This window comes from Syngnathoides biaculeatus, chromosome 5, assembly GCF_019802595.1.
Source record: "Syngnathoides biaculeatus isolate LvHL_M chromosome 5, ASM1980259v1, whole genome shotgun sequence".
NCBI classification, from domain to species: domain Eukaryota; kingdom Metazoa; phylum Chordata; class Actinopteri; order Syngnathiformes; family Syngnathidae; genus Syngnathoides; species Syngnathoides biaculeatus.
The window spans coordinates 7,577,646-7,605,626 of NC_084644.1; the positions used below are offsets into that span (position 1 = coordinate 7,577,646).

The window sequence follows — 27,981 nt, forward strand, 5'->3', positions numbered from 1 at the left end:
ACCGCAAACCGCGACTCGTCTCCAGGAACTGCAACCGTCAAACCAACCGTCTGGCTCGGACTCCCCCTCTCTCTCTCTCTCTCTCTCTCTCTTTCTCTCTTCCTCCCTCTCTCCGCTCATGTGCTTCATGCGTGCGCTCCAGTCTGAGAGAAGAGAAGAGAGAGAGAGTTTGACTTGGAGTGACGTCACCTATCCCATGGCGTCACATTGACGTAGCGCATACCAGGCGCTCTACTGGAGGCTGAGCCCACATAAATGCACTATTTGACTTCCTCCCCTTAGACGGCGCGCATAAACAAAGTGCACACTTTGCAAAGTGGCGCTCACAAGGGGACGGACGCAGACACTTTCTACCGCTCCGCCGTTTCTATTTCACATTCTTCAAAAACACTTTGACTACTTTTGACCGAACGATAAGAAAGGACGCGAGAAACTTTTTACCGCGTTTTTCCGCATTTTTCATTTTATTTTTTCCATTACTTTTTTTTTTTTACATTTTTGACTTTTTGGTGATTATTGCGGATGTGTTAAGGATACTCGATGCGGGCTTGTCATCACAAGTAAAGACGGAACCGCCACAGAAAAGCAGTAAGTAAGATGTTCATTGTCAGATTATTGATAAATTACACACACGAGCACCCACTCATGAGGCTATACGTCCATTTATTATGAGATAACCTTTTTTTTTCCACGCTCTTGATAAGTCAGACTCGCCGATCCGTGACGAGCCAAATTCATTTTTATTATTATATTTTTTTTTGCACCGCAGATCTTATCCGGTTGTCATGGGAATGAGATGCCTCACTGTCGAGAAAAAAAGGCTTTATGTGTGGGAATTATTAGTCACTTTCAAATATATATATATGTATATATTTACCAGTGTCTTTACAAACGTGTCAATCATGCCAGGTCCAATCAATGACGGACATAAATCGATGATCAATATTTAGAATGCTGAAACATCACTTTTAATGTTCTTTTAGATTCTTAATGAAAAGTTGAACTTGTGCCCTAGACAATATGTGATAGAATCCCACTCCTGGGTGACTTTACACTTTCTCGCTCATTTTTTTTTTTTTTTTTTAATGTCTCGGTTTGCTGAAAACACGCCGCTGTCCGGTTTTATTGGCGCGAGCAACCAGCGTTTACCGGCGCTCCGGGGTGCGTGTTTTGCGGCTTATGCGCGGCTCTCTTGGTTACCGGTACGCGCCCGAGCCAAGGGAGAGCTCGGCGCACACACCGCCTCCAAATGAATTGAACGCTTTATTATATAATGTCGTGGAAATCACTCTAAATTTATTTCGGTTGGGTGACAGGCAAACCCGGTTTTGTTATCGAGCCTGAGATCAGGAATGTCTTGTGCGTTCTTTTCTGTAAGAGTTATGACAACTTTTTTTTTTTTTTTTTGGGGCTCGGGGACCAAATGTTGATTTGGATCTGACAAGGTTGTCTTTTTACACACCAGCGTGCAACTTGTCTGGAAAGCCACAAGACGTTAACGTGCTTGGTTCGATCTGATTCGGCTTTCGAAAGGGAATACAAGTGAGTATTTGTTCGGATCCCGAAATCCGAGTGAGAGTCGGAGTTCCTCATGAAGGTGTTCCATTGAAGGCGTGTAAAAGTACCTGCGGCGTGCAGAGGTCACGGATCACAAGAGCATTGGGGGCACACGTCGACTCGCTGGCGCGCGTGACGGAAAGGGGGCGCTCTAAACCTTGAAATCCCCCAGCGTGCAGAAGGGGGGGGGGGTTCGACCGCAGTGAGAGGCAGCCGGAGGCGCACGGTGCACCGGAGCTCCTCGTCCTTCTTCTCCGTTTTGCATGCACGCGTGCGAGGGTGCGTTGGGTCATGCCGCCGCCCCCCCCCCTTCTGGATGAATCCCCCAGCAGATCAACAAGGTGCTGATCAGAAGCGAGCGCCCGCAGCTTTTTGCACACTGCGCTGCTTTTAAAAAGTCTTCACTTGTCTGGGTTTGTACAAGTCGCTCTCTGTGGTGACATCAGGCATATTTTTATGCAGACTGAAAAGTTTGTGCACACGTGCGTGCTGAAATTTACACTTTAAACTGCTTACAAATATATTATCACGGGTGCGAAAATGATCAGTGACATGCGCATTCGGCCCCCGGTGGAAGTGAAATCGTACACATTGAACTTGAATTATTATTTCTTTTAATGCCGTTCCTAAACTTTTTTTTTTTTTTAAGTCTACTAAATATGTGAGTTACTTGTTCTCTTACTGTGGTTCTGACCCGAGCCGTCCCCCGTCTGCCGCTCCAGACACAGGTTCGGAAAAGTGCCCGCAGCCGAGCTCGGACTCCCGCCGATTGGAGCTTACCTCCGCGAAGCCCGACGAGCTCTGCCCGCTTCAGGAGCACCGATCCGGCCGCAGCCACGCCGCTCCACACGCCCGCACACCCAGCACCATTCAGCACGAAGCTCTCACGCCAGGTAGCTACGACAGCCAAATTGCGCCCTCTTTTCTCTTTCTTTCTTTCTTTCTTTCTTTCTTTCTTTCTTTCTTATGTTCACTTCCTTCTCCTTTATGAGGACATCCATGCTTTAAAAAAAACGGGACGGGGAAGGTAAAAAAAATACATAATTTATAATTTAAAAGGTCCGTTTGTTCCTAATTGTCTATTTGTGTGTCTCCACAAATGCCAGCGGCGTGCGAGTGTGTGTGTGTGGCAAGTGCAGACTAATTTGATATTTGACTTTTAATAAGCCAACAAATGAGAGATGTATCATCATGACGTGTCACATGTGTTAAGCATTTATATGCGGTGGGTAACATCATAATTTAACAATATTTCTTCTCAAAGTCAGCAAATGCTCCATAAATTATCGCATGTAAAAAAAAATGTTATTTTTTTCTCGCTGATATCGTGTCTGCTTTTCTGTGTAATGCAAGTGGACTGTGGCCCTAAAAAAAATATCAGCGAACGTGTATTTTTTTCTTTTTTTTTTTGTATTTATGTGTGCAACCTCCATGTTTTTATTTGTTAGATCTATGGCATTATGACAATGAACAAGCGCACTCAGTTATTGGAACAGCTGCAGTTTGTCCAGTTGAAATGCGCACCTCGAGGTCAGAGACTGTCTTCCCTTCGCCTCGCTGTGTACCGCTGCTGCCCAACTTGTGTGTCTGACTGCTTGGGCTGTCTGTCCTCTTGCTTGCACGCACGCACACCCACACATTAAAAAAAAAAAAACGTGATATAAGACGTGGCTTAAAACAAAACACATTATTTTGTATAACTATCTGACCTCAAGCGAGGCTGACTTTGCCTGTTTTAGGTCAATTAGGATTATCGGAATTGTTTATATCTGCTAAATGGCACAGAATAGTGAGAGAATATATTTTTTAGGCAAATATATAGAGTAGAAATGCGCATGTAACACACTCCGATAGATGTTGTGCGCATGGGAGTGTGTGTGTGTGTGTCACCAAGGGAGGGCTCCATGTTGAAGGCCAAAACTAGAATGAAGTGGTTTTACTGGTTCTCCTCCCCTAAGATGCTGGTGTTTGTTTTTAGCAGGAATCAAACCTACACGGGTTGATGTTTACATCCTTAACACCGCACACGCCAGCAGGGATGCGGTGTGTGTATTTTCACACACCCACCGATAGACAGAGTCACGCACACGCACGCACGTGGTCACACGTCCTCACCTGAGGCCATCGATGCGGGTTGAAGTCAGGCTACGATTGTTTTTGTTTCGCGCCGCCTTCATTCCTTCATCTTCAAAGCGGCGCGACGCAACAGGTGTGACACACACACACACGCCTAGATACGCGATCCACCTGAGACTCGACCTGCCGTCACGAGAGCCCCGGTTCTCCATCACCGTGCCGTTTTTCCATGAAAAAAAAAATCAACAACAACGGCAATAAATGTGTTGCACGGCACTCGGGGATAAACAATTTAAGGTTAGAGCCACTGAAGCTTCTCGACCGCCCGTTTATTCGCCGTCAGACCCCGATTTTTCCCACAGAAAATAATGGAACAATGAAATCATCAGCTGCCATCACACAACCTTTATTAACTGGACGCGATATTTTAAGTAACAATTTTCTTAAGGCACACCTACAATTAACCGGAGCGACAAAGGAATAATTGAGCGGCATACGGTTAGACACATTCATCGCTTTTATGTGTTTTCGTTTCAATATTGTTGACTTAGCCGCATTGTACTGAACGGCCGGGACAGATAATTGCACGCTGCTTTCTCATTTCATTTCATTTCATTTCAGAGTTCATTTTCACTTCTGTAGTTATCGTCATATTTCTTGCTCTCGACAGTGTTGGTCGTTGCTGGAAAACGATCAGTACCAGAGACCTTTGAGGGGCTGGCTTACCTGAATTCTACGTAATACGCTAACAATTTTGACGTTTTTCCTGAATTTAAGGACCTCTTGATAAGGCCTTAGGATGTCATCCGTAGTATTAATTGAAGAAATTAGTAAATGTGTGTTTATATGTGTGTGTGTGTGTGTGAGTTTATGGGGAGGGGGCGTGTGTTTGCGTGAGTCATATTTTCAATGCCGCACGGGGATGCGACCCTTCAGGAATAATGGACGCCCATTTCCGCCACGAATAACACCGACGTCGGTCATCGGGTGTCACCGACTTTCGACTTCGGACATGGGTGTTTTTTCGCGTCTTTAAATAAACCCGCGACCTTTAAGTGGCCTTTAAGGGTCCCGAACATGTGTAAGCGGACAAAACCAGTACCTGTGAGTGCTTTTACCCAGAGCCGGGGGCCGACGCGTCCCCTATTTGACTGCACAAACACGGCGGGAGACTATTCCGGCACACGGTGCGCATGAGGGTTGGTCAATGGTAGAGCGGCTATGTTGACGGTGTCCTCTCGCACAAACACACCGACACACACACACTCACGCAGACACGTGCAGGTGTATGACGTAAAGAGGCTTCGATAAGGATACACACTCAAATAGCGGTCGTCAACTGTTGTCACCTTCCGTATTGGTGCAAAGTCACGACCCGCTTTTGGAAAAATTAAGAGCAACAACTACTTTTTTCCTATACAAAAGTAGCCTTTGAAGATATGTGTACACTATATTATATTTTTAAATCCAATCAGTTTGCTGTACCAGTCCCGGCATATTACTCGCAATGACGTCTGCCAGGCAAAGGTTGAGCCGCGCCGTATTTGTTTACGGCTAGAGAAAAGGGAAGTCGCATTTCTTGTCACTTTCCTGCTACGTTCCGTGCGGGAACGCAGTACCTGCTGTGTACCGAAAAAACTCAGAATAGGAATACATTAAAAAAAAAAAAATGTAGCTGATGGCGACCTCGCTAAAGACAGGCCCTCGGCCCATTTTGGGGTCCAGCCCCACCGGTTGAGAATCGCTGCACCAAACACGCAAACCAAGTGCGACGGTGACCAGATCAATTCAGAAGGGAGTCCTAGCGACGGGCGTCTGCTGCATTTGGCTGCGCTTGCGCACGTGCGTGAGTCTGCGCAAGCATACAAGCACCACCACGGTGGTTCCATTATTATTTAACGCTATCTGCTTTAGCATCTGACTAACCCGTGCACAAAGGTCGACCAGCTTGCTCGGGCCTTCCGCAGAGGCTTCTTGAACTTGACTAACCTTTGACGGACAATCAGAGAAAGTCGCTGGCGTCTGCGCTTGGCGATTAAAAATCCACAATATAGCAGGGTCTCGAATGCTGAAATGCGACCCAGCAGGGGAACGCTGCACAACAATTCTGACAACTGTGCGTTCCAATTGCGCTGTGTACTTTTCGTTGTTGATCCCCCAAATGTGCAATAGTGCATGTATGTCTCACAGCTCTCGGGATCACCTTTGCTGTGCTGCACCGATCCTTGTTAAAGTCCTGCTCCTTTATTCAAGCGTGCGATTAACTGCCGTTGTCACCACATTCTCCCTCCCCCTCCCCCACTAATGACAATCCTAACATTGGGCTGATACCACAGCTTTTTTAATTATATGTTTTGGGTTACACGACGTGCGGTGTTTCCTAACTGTCCACGTGCGCTGTGTTTCCTCGTCAGACATGCCCTGCGTGCAGGCCCAGTACGGGCCCAGCCCCCCAGGCTCCGCCTACTCCAGCCAGTCCTTCGGCTACCAGGGCGACAGCTACGCCTCCGACCTCATGACCTCCGACTACACTAAGCTGGACCTGGGCAGCGGCGAGATCTCCGCCGCGGCCGCCACCACCTCTCTGCCTAGCTTCAACGTGTTTGTGGAGGGGGGCTACGAGCACAAGTCGTCTTGCCTCTACCAGATGCCCCCCCAGAGGCCCACCATCAAGAAGGAGGAGGACAGCTACCCGACTGCCCCGCAACTGGAGGCGCTGTCCTCCTCCGCCATGTACTTTAAACAGTCGCCTCCCTCCACGCCCACCACGCCTTCCTTACCCCCGCAGCCCGGCACCTCTTTCCTGTGGGACGAGCACTCACTGGTCCCTCCGTCACACCCCCACTCCATGGGCTCCAGCCTGGACGCGGGGTCCCTCAAGTCGTCCCGCTTTCCGCACTTCTACCAGCACTCGCCGCCCCACAGCGGGGGGAGCGTGGGTGGCTACGAGAGTCTAGGAGGCGGCCTGGTCCGCACGTCCTCCTCCTCGTCATCCTCGTCCCCGTCGGTCTCCCATGCTCACGGGCCGCCCCTGGAACAACAGTCCATGTACCAGCTCCACCGCGGAGCCGGCGGCGCCAGCCTGGCATTCCGCTCCCTGGCTCTCGGTCCCTGCGGCCCCTTACTCGGGGACACTCTGCCCTCGCCCCCGCCGCGAGGCCCCCAAGGAGAGGGAACCTGCGCCGTGTGCGGGGACAACGCGGCCTGCCAGCACTACGGGGTCCGCACGTGTGAGGGCTGTAAAGGCTTCTTTAAGGTAAAACAAACAAACAAAAAAACTCACTCTCACATGTTAACAGCACTCACACACACAGGTGGACCTAATAAGGTGCCTTGAGGTGTTAATTTGCTACGTGACTACAAATAACTTTAAAAAGTCAAATCTCAAATCATATTTCCCCATTGAAATGAATGGAAATGCCATTAATCCATTCCAGCCTTCCCCAAATCCCGTTTTTTAAATATCTTACAATATCTTATATTATAAAAACACTGTAATATTTGCATGCAAATAATACATATATAATAATGCAGACACAAAACAAGTCTACTGTATGTTCACACTGCAGGCCAATTCAGATTTCTGTACATTCCACTTGAAAATATGACCTGAAATATTTTGGCAAACAAGCTACAACCTGTTGCTCAGTTAAAGCAATTTTGCTACATTTGACTTCAGTCGCCCCATCATTGAGCCCTCCTCTAAATCGTCTGTGGAGTCATTTTGAAAACACAGAACACCCGGGGGCGGGGGATGGGGGGGGGGTGACTGCGGTGTCGCTCCCGGCAACCAAGTGGCCAAAGTGTGTGCTTTCCTTGTGCGTACGTGTTCGTGTGTGCCAGAGATTTATGTGAGAACACAGGCTCTCTCTAAGACAACCAAGAAAAAAATCCCCATCCCTTCCACCGCTTGAACGCTCAGCCACTCCAAATAAAATACAGTGAGCGTATTTTTAAAAAAAAAAACGACATTCTCGTCGACACAATAACGTTTCCCATCTCGAGTTTCTTTTGAATCAGTGCGGGCAAATTTAGACGCGGCGCTTACGACATGAGTCACTTTATGGATTGAGTATAACACGTAGCCCACGTACCATGTGACCGCAAACGTGCACTGCGCTCTCGTTATGCACCGCACCAAGAGACAGTTTTTAGTCATACTTACTTTTACTCTCTACTGTAATCTCTATAAAGTGCCGTGCACTAGACTCTCACTACGATGCACCAAACTTCAGTCACAGAAATAAACATTGTTGAATTTAATACTCCCCTCACACATTGTTCTGAATTTTAATAGAGCGCTTGCGATGTTATTGGATTGTGTAGGTATACCCAAATAAAAATGAATATAAATTGGCTACACTCGGGATAAAGACATGTTGCGAGTCATCTATGTACAAATTATTTGTCATTTACTCAAGATTCATAATATGGAATATGCTCAAATCACACAAGAATTATTATTCATGATATTTTCCCGTACTGTTGGCGGCAAGAGAGCGAGCCAGCGCATGTCTAATTAAATAACGCCTCTGGTTGGTGTAAATGATTATCATTCTTTTCAATTAGTTGTTTTTATTTACTAATTAATGAAAGCAGTGTCTGGTGTCTGAGGGGCCCGGGGGTGGGGGTTGGGGGGTTGTGTCTGCTGCTGTATCAAGCCTTGTTTCACATTTACTGCAGAAGCCAACCATCGGACACCTGCAGGAATGCGGCATTTTTTGCGACTGCGCTTAATTTATCCCCACAAGCGCATCAGCCAAAACATGCGATTAGTGCAAGTGCTATTTTCCATATCACCAGGCACGCGCTGTTATTACAACGCTTGTGTTATCTGTTTGTTTATTGCATTGCGTTGTAAAAAAAAAAGGAAAAAATCGATTACGATTCAATTATAGCAGAAGAATTATTGCCATGTTCGATAAACTGTTAGTTCATTAGCGCAATTTGAAACACATTTTCATTGTAAATTAATCTGACCTCGCAAATAAGTTTGCCTTTTGTCTATTCTTACTTTGGCTGATTTTAGCCTTTCCATAATCCAGATTTTGTAAAGGTACTCTCATGATTTTTTTCCCCCTTACACGCACACTTTTATTGAGTAAAATCATGAAAGCATCAATGCTCAGGAAAAATCTCCCTGTACTCATGTGTTGAGCATACGGGAAACATTAAAATTACCCCCCCCCCCACACACACACACACACAGACACACACACACCACCACCAAAAAAAGCATACACGTTCAATTTGCTTGCTGTAAATCTGTCGTGCGCTAACTTGTACTTGACAGACACGGAGCACACAGAGCTCTGATTGCCCCTGATTAAGAAGCAGCGGATGGGAGGCGGGGAAGAAAGTCCCCGAAGGCTTTTCATTTAAACCGCGGCTATTAGCACATGTTACATGTCAAGAATCTGCCGCTGCGAGCGTCCGCGTTCGTCCCGCAGCATGTGTGCTCCCCGTTTAGCTAATCCAACTCAACATTTATCACGTCAGTTTTCTTGTTTGTTTGTTTTCTTAAAGGAAGTCTTTTTTTTGCTCTCATACATCATACTAAAACACGCTAACAACAGAAATCCCTTCACACGCCAAACTGAAACATGCTGGTAAAATACGCTAAAAAACACAACCATCCATCCATCCATTTTCTTTGCTGCTTATCCTCACAAGGGGCGGGGAGTGCTGGAGTCTATCCCAGCTGTCAACAGGAGGCGGGGTACACCCTGAACTGGTTGCCAGCCAATCACAGGGCACATGGAGACAGACACCAGCCGCACTCACAATCACACCTAGGGGCAATTTAGAGTGTCCAATTAATGTTGCGTGTTTTTTGGGATGTGGGAGGAAACCGGGACTCAGCTGGTAAAGCGTTGGCTTCACAGTTCTGAGGACTCGGGTTCGATCCCGGCCCAGCCTGTGTGGCGTTTGCATGTTCTCCCCCGTGCCTGCCTGGGTTTTTTTCCGGGCACTCCGCTTTCCTCCCGCATCCCAAAAACATGCAACATTAATAAATTGCCCCTAGGTGTGATTGTGAGTGCGGCTGTTTACTGTCATGTGCCCTGCGATTGGCTGGGAACCAGTTCAGGGTATCCCCCGCTGGATTGAACCCGGGACCTCTGAACTGTGAGGCCAACGCTTTACGAGCAGATCCACCGTGCCGCCTCTCTCATTTACAGTACAGATTATTATTTTTTGCTCTCATACATCATACTAAAACAACTGAAATCCCTTCACACACTATACTGAAACATGCTAGTACACAATGCTGAAATTGTTGCATACTGAAATGCGCTCGAAAACACAACCATCCATCCATTTTCTTAGCCGCTTATCCTCACGAGGGTTGCGGGGAGTGCTGGAGCCTATCCCAGCTGTCAACGGACAGGATGCGGGGTACACCCTGAAATGGTTGCCGGCCAATCGTGGGGCACATTGAGACAAACAGGCGCACTCACAATCACACCTAGGGGCAATTTAGAGTGTCCAATTAATGTTGCATGTTTTTGGGACGTGGGAGGAAACCGGAGTGCCTGGAAAAAAAACACGCAGGCACAGGGGAGATCATGCAAACTCCACACAGGCGAGTCCAGGATCGAACCCAGGTCCTCATAACTGTGAGGCCACCGCTTTATCAACTGATCCACCGTGCCGCCAAAACACAACCAACACTTGAATTACCTCCCCGACGTCTCCCTGCTACACAACTCGGATGCCTGGCGAGCAAGAATTACTACTACAGAAATGGGCTTTATTAATTCTATAAAGGTGCGTTCAAGTAATTTGATCCGGTGTGTGTGTGTGTGTGTGTGTGTCCACATGCAGATAAAATCTCATGGAGGTCACCAATGACACCTCTGCAGGGACGCCACACACACTCCGCCCTGCTTCATTTAGCCAAAAGTCACCACAACAAACACAGACGGACACCCGCAAGAACACACACAGACACGAGAAGCAGCACTCACTTATAGGAATCGGGTCCCGAGGCCCTCCAGAGCACCCACTCATCCCGCCACGCCCGCTTCCGCTCCCGCCCACGTTACGTTTACAACCTGTGTCATCATGCGTTATCGTGATGCCATGTAAATATGTTGCATTATCTCCAAGTAGTCAGATACTTAAGGCGGTCATTATGGACACATCCAAACGTTACTGACCACTGAATGGGATGTGAAAGATCCACGGGAAGGTTGGGGATGTTGGCGCCATGGAAACGGCTCGCATGACGGCAATAGCAGCCAATTACGCGTCGGTCTGTCAGTCGTGCCGCGGCATATGGAATAATTGGTGTGTTAACAATAACCACGGGTGGGGGGGGGGGGGGAGCGGACAGTGACGCTTTCCGTGTGGATCTAATTTGGTTTAGATTTGGAGTCATGCATCGTCTTTCAAATATGAACTTCATGAAAACATAATTCGGTCGTAATGATCGAGTCATTGGTGTTTTTGCATGCAAATATTAAAAAAAAGCAGAGCCAGATTTTCGAAACAGACTGAATCTGCGGTGCCCACATGTCAGTTAAAAAATAATAATAACAAAATCATCTGATTTAAATGCAAATAAGCGCGGTAAAATAAAAGATTTGACATTAGTTATTGTAGTAATAATAATAATAATAATAATGCTTATTCAGGCACAGTTGCCCTGCAAAGTGTTCGTTTTAAATATTGTTGCATGTCCAAAGCATGTACTGTATGTCCAAAATTTTGATACCAAAAAAGTCAAATCACATATATTTCAACGTTTTGTGATATATTTTCATTGTATTTCATTGTTACTTTGTTAGTACCCACCCTCGCTGTCTTATTTTATTTTATTTTATTATTTTGTTTATTATTACTATGAAAAATATGTAGCTCCACATTCTTCTCATTGGACGAAAAACACTGAAAACTACAATAATAACGCTTTTCATTTCATATTCTGAATTGGTCATCTTGTGACACCCGCACCCTGCTTTTATTGCTTAAGAAATCCAGAGGAATTTTTTTATATTGAGCTGTTTAGACGTCAATTATGAACGGCCATATCCCCGCACCACAGGAGCGCAACCATTTTTGTTATTGTTGTCTCCGCGACAAGTGCACACGGTCCCCGCGCGGCCCGTTTCTGATTTCATTTTAATAAGGTCAGTAATAATCGCGCGACCCAGCCGAGGAGAAAACAGCTCCCTCGGGGCCCATCGAGAGAGGCGCGATCCGCGAGGACCCCGAGGTGCCACGAGCGGACTCGCGAGCTTCACACACAATCTGTTCACGCAGCTTCCTCCCTTCCCGCCGCCCGTCTCGCGGGACCCTCCTCGGATACGCCGCGTGCGCGGCTGCCATTGTCGGGCCCAGGCGCTAATAAAATTGTTCCCCCCCTCCACCCCTGCAGGCAACGCTTGTCGGGAAATTAATTTTATCTAATTATACTGATGTCAGCGCCGCCTTTCAGCGCGTAATTAAAAACTGACCTGCGAGCTTCTGCTTTCATTCTTCACCGGCGAAGGAGGGGAGGGCTGGAATTGAATTTAACGCATCTAATATTTGGCGCTTGATTGTGTTTGGAGGCTGATTATCGGAATGTCCGTTTGGTATGTTTTCTCTTTTTGCTTCTCCAGCGCACCGTGCAGAAGAACGCCAAGTATGTGTGTCTGGCCAGTAAGAACTGTCCTGTGGACAAGAGGAGACGCAACCGCTGCCAGTACTGCCGCTTCCAAAAGTGCCTGAGCGTGGGCATGGTCAAGGAAGGTAGGAAGACTCTTAGTACGCCCGTGCTAACTATTTTGCACCGCAATTATCTGCAGCAATGTTTGAGTATCAGAAAACCGCGTAGGAATGGGAGTTTGATTCTGTCCGACTTGGTGCATGTAAAAAATGTGGATTTTTTAAGAGGCAAACAACAGCCAAAAAGGTAGTTGGACGCAAATTTTGGGACTCCAATGTGAGGTAAAAAAGATGAAGATTAATATCTTTGATGATAACGCCACAGAAATATTCTTAGCTCCACTGACAAATCAATCAAAATGAGACGTCTGTTGTAGTACCAAGACTGGCCTGTGAGAGGCAGCACGGTGCCAGAGCGCATTCAAGCTGCCGCAAAATACAAGGAAGAAGAACGAGCAGTAGAATTACAAAGAAATAACTACATAAATAACGATGGATGAGCTGGTAAAGCGTTGGCCTCACAATTCTGAGATCCCGGGTTCGATCCCGGCCCCGCCTGTGTGGAGCTTGCATGTTCTTTCAGTGCCTGCGTGGGTTTTCTCCGGGCACTCCGGTTTCCTCCCACATCCCAAAAAACATGCAACATTAATTGTACTCTCTAAATTGCCCCTAGGTGTGATTGTGAGTGCGGCTTATTGTCTCCATGTTCCCAGCGATTAACTGGCAACCAGTTTAGTGTGTAGCCCGGCTCCTGCCCGTTGACACATGGGATAGGTTCCAGAAAATGGATGGATAACTAAATATATAAAGCAAGTTGGGCCGCCGGTTAGGTTGTCGGCACACCATATAGAGTTTGCAAACTCATCTGTGTCATTTTTATCCTGGTATATAATGTGAAAAAATATTCAACACAGCCAGATGGCTATTTCGACTCACAATAACAGATCAACCAAAATTGGCGTAGACCACACACATAAGGATTTGCAATCGGAACTATTGAACAAGTTTAGCATTTATGATTGTCAACCCTCACCGATTTCGGAGCGGATCAGAAACACTCCTGACATATCCTCACAATCACTCGGGATAATTTTTAGACATCGACAATCAACAATGACTGACTTTGTAAGGGAAAGAAAATGTTCAAATTTGTATCTCGCTTAAAATAATTGAGCGCGGTTAACAGCGTCCAATGAGCAAAATTAAAGACGGTCCGGCCAATTTTTGCGATGTCAGCGAATTAATCGAATCGGAACTCAAATCTCACTCCCGGCCTTTGCTGACACACACACAAAGTCATTATGAGTCTCAATGACACACAACAAAGGGAGCTGACCACTTTCACTTCCCAACAGATTCAGATTTAAAAAAAAAAAAAAAAAAAAAAAAAAACACTTTCGATATTAGCTGCATGAAGGTGCTTTCAAAATGTAATTTTCTCTGTTCCCTTTAATACGTCATGAGGTTTTTTTTTAAACTACTAACAGTCACTCAAATACCGCTTAGCAATTTGTATTTTGAATGAAATTCAAATGAAATTTCTGTCGCAATGTAAAAATAACACATTCTCGAGACAGCGACCAGACCCAAGTGAGATCCTCTCATTGATACCAACTTAGCATATTCTTAAATTTCTAAACTTTTCTGACTACTCTGAAAACGTTTCACCCCAAAAGCACCTAGCAACAAACTTTCAGCAACTTTTCAAAAGTGACTCAATGGCTAAAGAGGACACATTTTCCCTCTGAACGACAAAAAATGATTTTCTCTGTCACATAATCAGAAAAACGCCACCCTTTAGCAACTCCAACGAACGCGTGAGAACGAGTTGGCAAAAGTGGTCGGCACCTGTCTCTGCCTTCAACAAGCGTACAAGTCCAGCCCCAACTCACACTGCCACCTGCTGGCTGCTAGCCTCCCGTGTGAGAACGCTGCAGAACCTCATCCTTTCAGTCTAGTTTGCACCCCCCCCTCCCCCGGAAAAATACCGACGACAGATACCGCTACCAGCTTGACGTACAGACGTTCTTTTCCGTATGAACGCGGCTCAACGCGACTTCATTATTCCCGCTCACGTTGACTCTTTTGTGCTTCACAGTGGTGCGCACCGATAGCTTGAAAGGTCGCCGTGGACGTTTGCCCTCCAAACCAAAGAGCCCGCTGCAGACGGAGGCGGCCCCTCCCTCGCCGCCCCTCAGCCTGATCTCCACTCTGCTCAGGGCTTATTCCCACTGCACGCCCCACGACCTTGACTACAGCCAGGTAGCCCCACAGCGATGGAAATATGCGGGTCCGCTGAGAAACTCCGTGCGGACTCTTGACGTCTTTTCGCTTTTCCGCGCCGTTTCTCCCCGTCCCGCAGTTCAGTGCCGCGGACCCTCCGTCCTCCTCCACGGACGCCGAGCACATCCACCTGTTCTACAGGCTCCTCACCATTTCCATGGAGACCACACGGTGCTGGGCCGAACGGCTGCCAGGCTTCTCCGAGCTCCAGCGGGACGATCAAAACCTGCTCATAGATTCGGCCTTCCTGGAGCTGTTCGTCTTGCGATTGGCTCACAGGTGAGGAGATAAGAGCGTAGCTTCCAGGGGAAGGTTCGCCAAGATGTGGGTGGTTGGTTGGAGTCTATCCTGGTTGATTGAGGCCGGCTCCACATGGCCAAACATGATTGAAGTGGAACAACTCACACCTGCACACCCGCCGATTGACTGTGACCGAAAAACTATGGCCGCTGCCATTCTTTTCGTCACACCATGTCTTGAGGCGGCAAATTTACGACTGTATTTTTCATTTTTTTGAATGAACCACAAACCACATGGCGTGAATGTTGAGGGAAACGATGGTTGCCCTGGCCACTGTGATTCTATTATTATAAAAAAAAACTATATAAACAGAGGGTGAAATCAAGGGGAATACAGGGAGTCCACGGTCTACGACTGAGATCCGTTCCTACAGTAGCGACTTAACTCGAATTCCACCTTTAGTCAGAATTTACATCAAAATCTTCTTCTTTTCCTTTCGCTTGTACCGTTAGGGAACGCCACAGCGTGTCATCTCAGATGAAGGCATATTTTTTGGCGCAGTTTTACGCCGCATGCCCTTCCTGACGCAACCCCTCCACGTTTTAGCCTGCGAGAGAAGCTTACAGCACCGGTATTCCCAAGCAATCTCCCATCCAACTACTGACCTGGTCCAAACCTGCTTAGCTTCCGAGATCTGACGAGCCGTAAGCTAATTTACATCAAAATACTTTGTATGAAAAAAAAAAAAACAAATACATTGAAATAAACATGATGTACTTAGCATGACTCCTGAGAGGCTGTGCTTAGCTATCGCGAAGGAACCTGGTCCTCACTCCTCTCCATCTCGACAAGTATCAAAGAACCTTGTTTTGTGATCACTGTATCCGACATCGGAACAGAACCCTTCACAAGCGCTAAGATACGGGCATTGCTAAAAGACACAGCTTTCTTCTTTGGGGCGATAATGTCGAAAAAAGAAGGCGAAAAATGCGAAGATACTCCCGGCGCACAAACACGGAGGAGCATTAGCCAGAGAAAATGGCGGACGGGGGACGGGCGTTGTAAAGTCGAAACGTCTTAGGTGGAGACCGTCTTAACTCTAGTATTATTTAATTTTAGAGGCTCTTGTCAATGAACACTCCATTCATTGACTACACTTGTTTATCGCGGCAACAGAGACTCTCCACACTTCGCTTTTCAGCCGCAGGTGCACACGAAATTAGAAAAAAAGTCAAGAATAATCAGAAAGCATATTCCTGGACTTTACAGAATGTGTCAGGAACAGCATGCGCCGTCGGGTACAGTACAACATGTAATTGTGCTGCTGCTGTGTTGGCGTATCTGGAGCTGAGTGGTCAGCCGTATGAGGGGAATTATGAATGGAGTCCGTGTCTACGACAGCGGCTACGCCCACAGAGTTCCGCTCGTCTGATGTATGACGCACAAGCCGGGTTGGTGTGCGTCTGTGTGTGTGTGTCGGATTGACACGATCAGAGCCTCTCAAAGCGGGTCAGCTGAGAAGTTATCGCAGGAAATGCTAAAATTCATTCTTAACTCAGCTGACTTACATGAAAAAAAAAAAAGGAAAATAAAAAAGGATCTCGACTTCACGTACAGCTACTTGGTGCCATGAGGACTCCCCCGAGGCCATCTTGAGCCTCAGCATCGCCTGGGGTTACCAGTCTGCTCTAGCAAGGCATGCGGCCGGTTAAATTTATGGCGAGGAGGGGTCTCGGCCTACAAGCTCATCCTTTTGTCCCGGCTGTCGTATCGGGCCAAAAACAACACAGTCAAACACACTTGCTCGCCCAACGACACACACACACACACACAGACATTGATGATGTACAACTTTGTTCGACTGCACCCTGCCAGGTCCAGGTGCAGGGTGGGTAGAAGATGGGTGGTGGCATCACAGCTCCAGCAGGAGGGGAAGGCTCAGGCTGGGACTGTGAATCACCCCGAACGCGGGACTCATGGCAACACACACACAGATGTACACTTTCTTCGCAACGCACGCTCTCAGTTCGGCGCGCACACGCCGCTGTGAAAGCTTTGCCACGCAGCGCCTATTAACCATTGATGCCGCCTTGACCCCGCATTGAACCCAGCCCAGCCCTCGTCCCAGCGTACGTCTGCGTGTTCGTCAGAGTGCGTGTCGCTGTGTGCACAGCGTGTGTGCGTTCGAGTAAATTTACTCCGCCGCCAACGTACGAGCACACCCCCCGCCCGGTCACCAAACAGTTTCTGTGGTTCTGGGCGGGTCGTCATGGCGACAGCGTCGCCAGGGGTGAGCGGAATGTGTGGCAGAAATCCAGCCGTATATAATGTGGATTGTGGACTCTCGGCGCTTTAGCACATGACCGTCCTTAGGCGCATGCGTCACATCCGAGCGTCGTTGAAATCTGCTCTAACGTGCTTACAAATTGATGATTAACATGCTCCGAACTGCTGATATTTGTCTTTTCTCTCACTTTTCCAAGTAATAATAATAATAATTCATTTGATTTCCCTTTTTTTTGTGACATTGTGGATTCCGGATTCCTCTTTGGAATGTTTTTAATTCAATCATGCTGCTCAGAGCTCGAATTGGATCATTCTGATTACAGGAATTGGTTAAAATCTGTGATCGTTCACAAAAGTTTCAGACGTGCACGTAAAGTAAACGTTATCTCACATTGTCCCTAAATTAACAGCATTAAAAATAAACAATATATAGGATATCCATTTTTTAGCCACTTATCCTCACAAGGGTCACGGGAGTGCTAGTGCCTATCCCAGCTATCATCAGGCAGGAGGCAGGGTATATAGTATATATTGTGGTTAATGGTTAAAACACCAGTACGTAGAAACTCCATCCATCCATTTTCTTAGCCGCTTATCCTCACGAGGGTCGCGGGGAGTGCTGGAGCCTATCCCAGCTGTCAACGGGCAGGAGGTGGGGTTACACCCTGAACTGGTTGGTCGCCAATCGCAGGGTAGAAACTCTTAACTCGAACTCATGGCGGTGCTTTGACATACAGGTTAGATTGGTTCCGTGACGATGTTCGCAATCTGAAAATACTTGTATCACAGACTGTTGAAATATATGAAAATGCAATTAATTCAGCGGCACGGTGATGTGACTGGTTAGAGCACTGGGGTCAAACTCAAGGCCCGGGGGGCGAGATCTGGCCCGCCCGCGAAGGCAAATCATGTGTATCAGCTTCCATTATTTGTGTTCAAATCTGGACCAAAATTTCAAATTGTCAAATCATAAATGATGACATTGAGATATTGCAAGCATTTTTGTGTTACCAAAAATCAACAAGAGTTAAAAAACCCATTACCCTTGATTTTTAATTCCAAAACTCGTTGATAAATTTAATGTGTAAATATGATGGGTCAATTAAAGATTTTCATGGTTTCAGTCATAATGGCCCTCTGACAAAAACCGTGACTACAATGTGGCCCACGATAGAAATGAGTTTGACACCCCTGGGTGAGAGCATCTGGCTCACAGTTCTGAGGACCAGGGTTCAAATCCTGGCCTCGCCTGTGTGGAGTTTGCATGTTCTCCCATGCCTGTCTGGGTTTTCTCTGGGCACACCGATTTCCTCCCACATCCCAAAAACATGCATTCATTGGACACTCTAAATTGCCGCTAGGTGTGATTGTGAGTGTAGATAGTTGTTTGTTTCTACGTGGCCTGCGATTGGCGGGCAACCAGTTCAGGGTGTATCCCTCCTTCTGCGATCCTCGTCCACATTTCTCAACTGATTCGAACTTTTCCCATTTTCAACACCGCTTAGCCTGGTTAAGGTCACAGGTCGCTGGAACCTATCCCAGCTGACTTTGGGCAAAAGGCGGACTGGTCGCCAGTCAGTCGCAGGACTAGTATCGACACGGACAATCATTCGCATACACGTGCAATATTTACAGACATTTCTACAGGAATTGCATTCCGTAGTTTCCCATTTTTTAACTTACTTTTTTCAAGATTTATTTCATTTTTAGGCGGCACGTTGGCTCAGCTGGTAAAGCGTTGGCCTCACAGTTCTGAGGACCCAAGTTTGATCCCGGCCCCGCCTGTGTGGAGTTTGCGTGTTCTCCCCGTGCCTACGTGGGTTTCCTCTCGGCACTCCGATTTCCTCCCACATCCCAAAAACATGCAACATTAATTGGACACTCTAAATTGCCCCTAGGTGAGATTGTGAGTGCGACTGTTTGTCTCTATGTGCCCTGCGATTGGCTGGTAACCACTTCAGGGTGTATCTCTGCCTCCTGCCCGTTGACAGCTGGGATAGGCTCCAGAACTCTCTGATAACCCTCGTGAGGATACGCAGCAAAGAAAATGGTTGGATGGATACTTCATTTTAAATTCTTTCAGGTTTTCACTTTGTACTGGAATACAGCATTAGTATCAGTGAAAGTTGCCATCTGCCTTGAATAATGGGCTTCATACATAGTATACAGTAGGTCATATATGGTAGATTATTCATATTGATAAGTCTGTTAGTATTATGGTGCAGCAACTAAAGGGAAGACTAAGAAAAAAAGTTAGTGACATAAGAGTAAACAGTATGAATGTGAAAAAGAACAGGGGCAGAGAGAGCTGAGCATTATGGGAAATCCCCTGACAGTTGGGGGCTGAAGCGGCATAACAAATGGATGATTCAAGTTTTATCATCAAGGGAAATCTATGGACGTCATTTTATTTGTAAAGGGCAAAATAAAAAGATTATCTTATTATCATCCTTTAAGGGGAAGTTCGGTATCTTACTTTCAAAAAATGCGGTCCAGCGTGAATCAGGAGAACGATCACAAAAGGCTCCGGTCTCTTCCCCCTGATTGTCGCTGAAGCCGTTTTCCAAGCACGTCGTGTATCTTAGCTCGTTTTTATCTGCATCTTCCATCTGTCTTCTCTTTGTTTTGGGATCTGCTCACGAAGGCAACTAATAGGAGGGAAGCATGCTGTTTAGTCAGGCACTCATAAAGAGCGCTTTATAGCCCTCGCTTATGCACATGCCCGCGCTCTCTCGGTTCGGCGCCGTGAGTAACCGAAGGAAGCCTTTTCATTTTCTCATTAAGACATATTTCCATTGCACGCAGCGGTCAGGGCGCTTTAAAGTCATATCTGTTTAAGCTCCTTATCCCGCGCGTTGGTTCCCACGGTCCCAAAGATGCGAGAACGCTTCAAAATACGGTCATTTGGAAAATGCGATCTTGAGTCAGCTGCACGCCACTTTTTGATGTTTACCCAAATTGTGTGTGAACGCTGACGGTGCCAACTTCGAGAACTGTGCTTTGCTCCAACTCGAGAGGGATCTAAACGGAAATAAAACAGTATGTCGAACAGACGGCAGCATGCAGGGGTGGTGGTTGGCGCACCTGCCTCGCAGTTCTGAGGGTCTGGTTTTGAATCTTGTGTGTGAATTTCTGTGGAAGTTGAATGTTCTTCCCGTGCTTATGTGGGTTTTCTACATTTACTCAGGATAACTCCCACATTCAAAAAGCACGCATGCTCGGTTCATCGAAGACTGGTACACCTTGAACTGGTTGCCAGCCAATCGCAGGGCACATAGAGACAAACACCTGCACTCACAATCACACCGAGGGGCAATTTAGAGTGTCCAATTAATGTTGCATGTTTTTTGGGATGTGGGAGGAAACCAGAGTGCCCAGAGAAAACCCACGCAGGCACATGGGAGATCATGCAAGCTCCACATAGGCGGGTCCGGGATTGAACCTCAGAACCGTGAGGCCAACGCTTTACCAGCTGAGCCACCGTTCCGCCCTACCTCATGTTTCTTGCTACAAAAGTTTGTCCATTTCATTTTCGGGGAAAAAAACTGCACCAAAATTGGATATTTTTCTTCACTAAAATCAGTTTTACTCGCATTTAAATGGACCAAATCCATTATCAATTTTTATACTACAACATTGGCTTGCGATTTTCCATAAAATTTAACGCATGGGTGTACAATATTCATTTCTTTGATCTAAATCGTCCATAAGCGTGTTCGTGAGTGTGAATGCTTGTTTGTCTACATGTGCCTTTGCAGTTGACAAGTGACCAATCTTGGGTTTACAGTGTTTTCAGTTGTGATAGGCTCAACCTCGTCCATCACTCTAATAATGACAAGTGCTATAGAAAATCGATGATATTGAAAAAAAATGTCATTAAGCTAACCAACTGTTTTATTTTCTTGGTGTTTTTTTTTCAGGTCAATGCTGTCAGAGGACAAGCTAGTGTTCTGCAACGGTTTGGTGCTGCACAGGTTCCAGTGCCTTCGCGGCTTTGGAGAGTGGCTGGACTCCATCCGGGACTTCTCCAACCACCTCCAGGGCGTAAACCTGGATGCCTCCGCCTTCGCCTGCCTGGCCGCGCTCGTGCTGCTCACAGGTAAATGCCTTCAAAACGTATATCATGATCATGCCATGCATTTGTATTGGAGATGGGCGAGTCCCAGTTCCAGCTATCGGTATCCGGCCCATATCGGTATCAGTATCGATAAAATAATCATGAATACTGCCGATACTACCCACCAATATTTGAGGCTAAAGATTCATGGCAAAGGATGGCGTTCGTTTGTGTTGGCTGACTCAATGTGACAGCGATGAGGGTGACACATCCCTCTCGAAGAAACACGCATACACACACGGGAGCGCGTTGTCACACATTTCTGCCAAACAAGAACCTGATACCCAAAAGCACCTGCTGCACCTGCCTGACACCTGCTGCTCTAATCAATGTGCATGTGTCAAGCATGCAGCACAGAGAATGCACGTGCAGGACCGGGCCAGATAGGAGCAGGAAATGTGTTGTCACTAGGCTTAAAACATTTTTCACTCGGGAAAGTCAATGATCAAGACTTAATTACGTAAAAAAAAAAAGTAGTTTCTCTAATAAAGGAACAACTGAATACGCGCTAAACACATTTCAACCTGATCATATTCCCATTTGAAAGTGCGTCTGAACATGTTCAATTGGATTTTCCATGTTAAACCTGGATCAATTGCAAACGACACTTAAATTTAAACTTGGATTAAATCTTCTGAACCTAAATAATGCTGTGTAAAGGTCCAAGGTCATGACTTGTTTTGTTTTCATTATTTCACATGTTGATTTTCACAAACACTAAATAGTAGCACACATGAAACATTTATAAAATAATTAGTAAGCGGACGGACAAGCTATTGTGCTCAAGGTCCACATTTGTATGTAAGGATTCCGGTATTCAAAGAATTTAAATATTTTACGTACGCACGTTTACAACTGACACGGCATTAAATCTGATACCCGAAGTCCCAGATTAGCCCAATACGTAAACCTCAAGACTTGTGAAACATGTGAAATAGAATAAGAACATGTGCAATAAGACAAGATAAAAATACTTATTTGCAGTCGTGAATGCATGCAAAGGTCCGAACGGAGCAAAGCTTTGGATGCAGCAAAAATACAAATGGTAGAAGCACAAATTGCACGTAAATTTTAAACGATTACTTCCGTGGCACTTGCGCTTGAAGAGAATAAAGTGTCCTGAGCACAAAATGTACAATTTTAAATGTGCATGAAAAATATGTATTAGTAATTAAATAATAATTCATACATAATAATATAAAGTAATGTGATTGTTTGTCCAATTATTTTTTTTAAACTAATTAAGCAATTATTTAATAAAATAAAATAAAATGAAATAAAATAAACGGATGACTGTAAATGTGAAATTGTGCATTTAACTAGTATATATATAGTTTTTACGAATTAATAGCAATGTGTACTGTATGTCAACAAACTGATGAGAAAATAAACAAATATTCTATTTGAATATATTCCGCCCTGCGACTGGCTGGCGATCGAGTTCAGGGTGTACCCCGCCTCTCACTCGAAGATACCTGAGATAGGCTCCAACACGCCTGCAAAATAAAGCGAGTGAGGAAAAGTACGGTAGTGCGGAAAAGAGGTGGATTTTATTCCTCCCCCACCATGCAAAATGAACTCTGAGGCGATTTAGCATGTTTGAGAAGCTCGGTCATCCGGAAGAGGCTCAGTGTCGAACCGCTGCTGCTCCTCCGCATTGAGAGGAGCCAGATGAGGCGGCTGGGGCATCTGATCCGGATGGCTCACCAGGGAGGCGTTCCGGGCACGTCCCACCGGAAAGAGACCCCGGGTACGACCCAGGACAACGCTGCAGAGACGATGTCTCTCGGCTGGCGTGGGAACGCCTCGCGATCCCTCCGGAAGAGCTGGAAGAAGTGGCTGGGGAAAGGGAAGTCGGGGTATCCCTGCTGAAGCCACTCCCCCCGCGACCTGACCCGGAGAAGCGGTAGAAAATGGATGCATGGATAGATGGAAGTCACTTTTTGGGGTTCGAACTACACAGAAGTCGAATCTGAACTCAGAGCTTCAGAACTGCGCGTCAGGCGTGCTAACGACGTACTGGGCAGACTCAAATGTAGTGAAGAAGAAAAAAAATCTATTATTTGAATATATTTCCACAAATAGTGATCGCACGACCATCTATTTCTGCAAATAAACACGTGAGACGTGAAATCCTCCCCTCCGTGCCGACTTTATTTACCTACCTCCGCCGCCACACTCACATCCTGTGTCTAAAGCCCCCCAACACAAGCTCCTCTCTGGGGGAGCACTTAACTCTGCGCCTCATCGACCAGCCCACCACGGAGCTCCGCTCTGCGCTGGCTGGCGTCTCAGCGCCACCTCGGCAAAGCGCACAAGCGCGCTGCCAGAACAACCGGGCCATCGACCAATTCGGAGTGGCCTGTGTAGAAAGGCAGCCATCGATTACCCCCCGCCCCACTCCGCCGCCGCACACACCTCCACTACAGGATCTGGCACACATATAGACGAGGGGAGGGGTGGAGTGAGTGAGTGCGTAGGTCTGAAAGGGACGTTGAAAGGAGGGCTGGAGAGACTCGACAAAAGAGCCACATAAACAAACAATAAATAAGCTTCACATAATGGATATCTCAAAGTGGTGTGAGCCACGGCCTCCCTGCAGCGCCCGTGTGTGCGCGTGCATCTGCATGTGTGTGTGTGTGTGTGTGGTGGGGGCGGCGGACACCCCGTGCTCAGCAGAATGAGTTAGTGTCACATTAAGCTCGGTTTGGGTGCCACTGGAGTTGCTATGGGCACTGGTTTGTGTTTGTGTGTGTTTGTGGGCGCGCGCGTTTTTCTAATCTAATTTGGCTGCTCACAGGGCCGAATAATCAGCTAATTGTTGAGCACTTTTGTCTTTGTCAATGTCTGGAATTGCGGGGAGCATTTGTGTGCCGGCAAGTGTTTATATATATATATATATATATATCTGTCCTTTTACTGTGTGTGTGTGTGTGTGGTGTGTGTGTGTGTGTACACAGTGTACGGGGGGCTTATTAGGTTAGGCTGTGTATTGATCTGTAGTGAGTGAGACAGGTTAAAGCCTGTTAAGAACTTGAGCCATCGAGGCTAATGAGGTGCAATTCAATATAAAAAAAGATGTTACAATTGCTCTTTCAGCTGAATGAGCTGACCGGGCTTGCAAATGGACCGATCACGTCCGGGACATTTACAGAAACTTTCCATTATGATCTATTTACCAAGTATAGTGTAGGAATAGTTATGAATATGAACTGCAATGAAATACTTATACAAGCTAAAACATATACAGCCATCCATCTGTTTTCTGAGGTGCTTATCCTCACAAGGGTCACGGGGAGTGCTGGAGCCGATCCCAGCTGTCAACGGGCAGGAGGCGGGGTACACCCTGAACTGGTTGGCAGCCAATCGCAGGGCACATAGAGACAACCAACCGATCGCACTCAGAATCACACCTAGGGGCAATTTAGAGTGTCCAATTAACGTTGCATGTTTTTGGGGTGTGGGAGGAAAAAGGAGCGCCCGGAGGAAACCCACGCAGGCACGGGGAGAACATGCAAACTCCACACAGGCGGGTCCGGGATTGAACCCAGGACCTCAGAACTGTGAGGCCAAAGCTTTATCAGCTGATCAACCGTGCCCCCACAACATATACGTATATATGTTTTTTTCTATGATAATAAACAATCAAAAGTCATAATTTCCCAAAATATTTCCATGGGATGTTCATCTCAGAAATTTCAGAAAGTTTCCATGGGAATTAAATAACTGGGAATTGCGGGTAATTTATACTGACCCTAATCCTAAACAAAACATCACACATCACATCACAGGGGAGAAAAAAAAGTGAAACATTGAATTGCGCATGAAAATAGACCTGAAATTTAATTTTCCATGACTTTCTTTTTTAACTTTATCTGAGAATTTTCGGACAACTTGTACAGTCCCTTGGGAAATATAGACAACTAACTGGTAATTAAATTATTAAAAATGTTTCCTTGGGATTTTCTTGAAATTTTCCACTGAAGCGTCATCTGAGGAAATGTGGACATATTTGGCAGTTTCTAACGGAAATGATTTAAAATGTGCGCTAATTCTTTCGCGCTATATCAAACATCCATCCATTAACCAAGCCACTTATCCTCACAAGGGTCGCGGGAAAGCTGAAGCCTATCCCAGCTAGCTTCGGGCGAAAGGCGGACTACACCCTGAACTGGTCGCCAGTTAGTAGCAGGGCAGATATCAAGTCATAATTTCCTGAAATATTTCCTTGGGATGTTCAAATTTCAGAAAGCTTCCATGGGAATTAAATAAACTGGGAATTGTGGGTAGTTTATACTGACCCAAGCCCTAAACAAAACTGAAACAAATGAAAAAAAAAACAGAAACAAAAACTGACCAGAAATAGACCTGAAATTTGGGCTCATCTATAAACTTCATTTCCCAAGATTTTCTTTATAATATAGTATAAGTCATAATAAGTAATATAATTTCTAGAAATTTTCCACTGAAGCTTCATCTGAGGAAATGTGGAGATATTTTGCAGTTTCTATAGGAATTGACTTAAAATGTGCGCTAATTCTTTCAAGCTAAACATCAATCCATCCATCCATCCATCCATCCATTATCCAAGCCGCTTATCCTCACAAAGGTCCCGGGAAAGCTGGAGCCTATCCCAGCTAGCTTCGGGCAAAAGGTGCGCTACACCCTGAACTGGTCGGCGGTCAGTCGCAGGGCAGATCTCGACACCATCACTGAGCGGGAATCGATCCCATGCTGCGCGCATCAAAAGCAGGCGTGTGTACCACTACACCATCAGTGACTCAGCGTGGGATCGTTTCCCGCTCAGCGATGGTGTTGATATCTGCCCTGTGAGTGTCTGGCGACCAGTCCAGGGCGTAGTCCGCCTTTCGGCCGAAGCTAGCTGGGATAGGCTCCAGCTTTCCCGTGACCCTTGTGTGGATAACCAGCTTGGATAATGGCGTGACATGACATGATCCCACGCTGCCCGCACCTGTACCACTCCACCATCAGTGACTCGCTATATCAAAAACAATTTATTAAAACTACGACTCACCATTAGGCCGAATGCAGCTGTTGTCGTTATTTTCCCGTTTCACACTGTTTTGTAAGCTGGGACGTCCCGCGTCGTTTCATTCATTTCTCCTCCCATCGTCTCCTTCACAGAACAAGTTCCGGGCCTGAAGGACTCCAAGCGCGTGGAGGAGCTGCAGAACAAAGTGATCTGCTGTCTCAAAGACCACCTGGGCTGCGGCCCCTCTTCGTCGTCATCCAAGGCGGCGCCCGCCCTGAGTCGCATTCTGGGTTTACGGGCGGAGTTGCGCTCCCAGAGGACTCAGGGCCTTCAGCGCATCTTCTACCTGAAGCTGGAGGACCTGGTGCCGCCTCCGCCCTTGATCGACAGGTTCCTGGACACTCTGCCTTACTGATGGCGAAGGACGGAATTCAGAGAAGAAGAAGGAAAAAAAAGCATCACGTCCAGTTTGAGGACAGTGACGGACTCACTTTGCTGTGACGCCAACGTGACAACTCGCTCCAACGGACCACCAACTCAACAGACACTTTAAAAAAAAAAAAAAAAAAAAGTGTTAAAAACAAAAGATTGCGTCGCCACTTCTGATTTTCACACGGAGGCTGGGACGGAGGACGCAGGTCGGAGATTTTTGCCCTCTGGAAAACACAAAAGCGAGCAAGAAAGAACGATATAAAGTCCCGTTTCTGTGTATAATGTTCATCCGGTGTGCCGAATTCACTGGAGACATCATTGACGACACAAACGTAAGCGATGCACTCCGTCCCCCCCAAAAAAAGAGCAAGTCATAAATGTTGCAAAAACACACCATACAATATTTCAATAACATCGTAGTGAGATCTTGATTGATTCCAAGTGCAATTTTTTCTCCCCACTGCTTTCTCATCGTATAAGAAGTTGACGCATAAGGAACGGTTTAATTTCAAACTCTAAATTATTCGAACGCAAAGACGCGTCGTCCGACATCGTCAAAAGAGCCGAGAAGGTCCGAGCGATATCCGGCTCGAGAAGAGAGACTGTGCACTAAATAATTGCCGACTGCTCACTCAGACTTGAATTGCTCACTTTTTTTTTTTTTTTTTTTTTGTGCTTATTTTACTCATACGGAAATGACGGGAGCCCGAAATGGGCTTCTGAAGCACTTACGGCCTGCAAAGGACTGGAAGCACAGACACACACCCGGCCTGCTCCCCCCTGCTGAGAGTAGAGGACAGGAAAGGAGGGTGCTCGACAGATAGATCCACGGGAGAGACATTCCGCAGTCTTTTTTTTTTTTTTTTTATTTCTCTTGTGGCGGTGTTCACGCGTGCAAGACAATGGTTCGATGCTGTCCTCATAAGTGTGTGTGTACGCATAAGAGAAGCCGGCGTCTTATGCATGGTGTGTTTTTAGGCTGTCAAAAAGCGGTCGGCCTCGTGTGTTTCCGTGTCTCGCCACCCTCCTCCCCAACCGCCCACACTCATGGCAGCAGTGATATTACGAAGAAGAAAGAAAAAAAAAAGCAAATTCTATAGATCTATAAATATATAAATATACAAAAACTAATATTTTGAAGTGTTTTTAGCTTTTTTCAAATATTGTGGTACGACATGTGCATTGTTTTCAAAGAAGAGAAACACAAAAAAAAGTAAAAAAATTGCTGTTTTCTTTTCTTTTTTTTTCAGTGTCCTTCTTTGGTTTGAGTTTCCTGTTCAATAATTTCTTTCTCTTTGGTGCACTGGATTTTCTGTTCAGCACTTTGAAATCATAAACTAGTTCT

At 46.3% G+C, this 27,981-nt stretch overlaps 1 protein-coding gene and 1 long non-coding RNA gene across 14 annotated transcripts in view; one reads left to right on the forward strand and one right to left on the reverse strand.

Annotated features, from left to right (window-relative positions):
- The window catches only part of LOC133500490 (uncharacterized), a 78,388-nt gene that overhangs the window by 40,361 nt on the left and 10,046 nt on the right, over nt 1-27,981 (reverse strand). For 5 of the 10 annotated variants that reach the window (XR_009794921.1, XR_009794923.1, XR_009794919.1 and 2 more), the window contains exons 2-4: nt 26,696-26,751; nt 26,551-26,615; nt 26,247-26,397 (exon numbers count right to left, since the gene is read on the reverse strand). This is a non-coding gene — a long non-coding RNA (uncharacterized LOC133500490). Of the gene's footprint in view, nt 1-3,007; nt 3,173-19,571; nt 19,743-21,081; nt 21,202-22,583; nt 23,102-26,246; nt 26,398-26,550; nt 26,616-26,695; nt 26,752-27,981 lie in introns of those variants that run through there. The other 5 variants (XR_009794916.1, XR_009794925.1, XR_009794918.1 and 2 more) reach the window with 4 other exon arrangements.
- Nucleotides 281-27,950, forward strand: nr4a3 (nuclear receptor subfamily 4, group A, member 3). Of its 4 annotated transcripts, none has more exons than XM_061819202.1 (8): nt 281-588; nt 2,280-2,450; nt 6,048-6,889; nt 12,240-12,369; nt 14,384-14,547; nt 14,648-14,847; nt 21,015-21,193; nt 26,357-27,950. In XM_061819202.1, the coding sequence occupies exons 3-8, from the start codon at nt 6,050-6,052 to the stop codon at nt 26,617-26,619; spliced, it is 1,776 nt and encodes a 591-aa protein (XP_061675186.1). In that variant the 5' UTR covers nt 281-588; nt 2,280-2,450; nt 6,048-6,049; the 3' UTR covers nt 26,620-27,950. The 4 variants fall into 4 exon arrangements, with proteins under 4 accessions (XP_061675186.1, XP_061675185.1, XP_061675184.1 ...); XM_061819200.1 differs by adding an exon at nt 3,006-3,087 and having other exon boundaries at nt 484-2,450; XM_061819201.1 differs by having other exon boundaries at nt 14,384-14,847.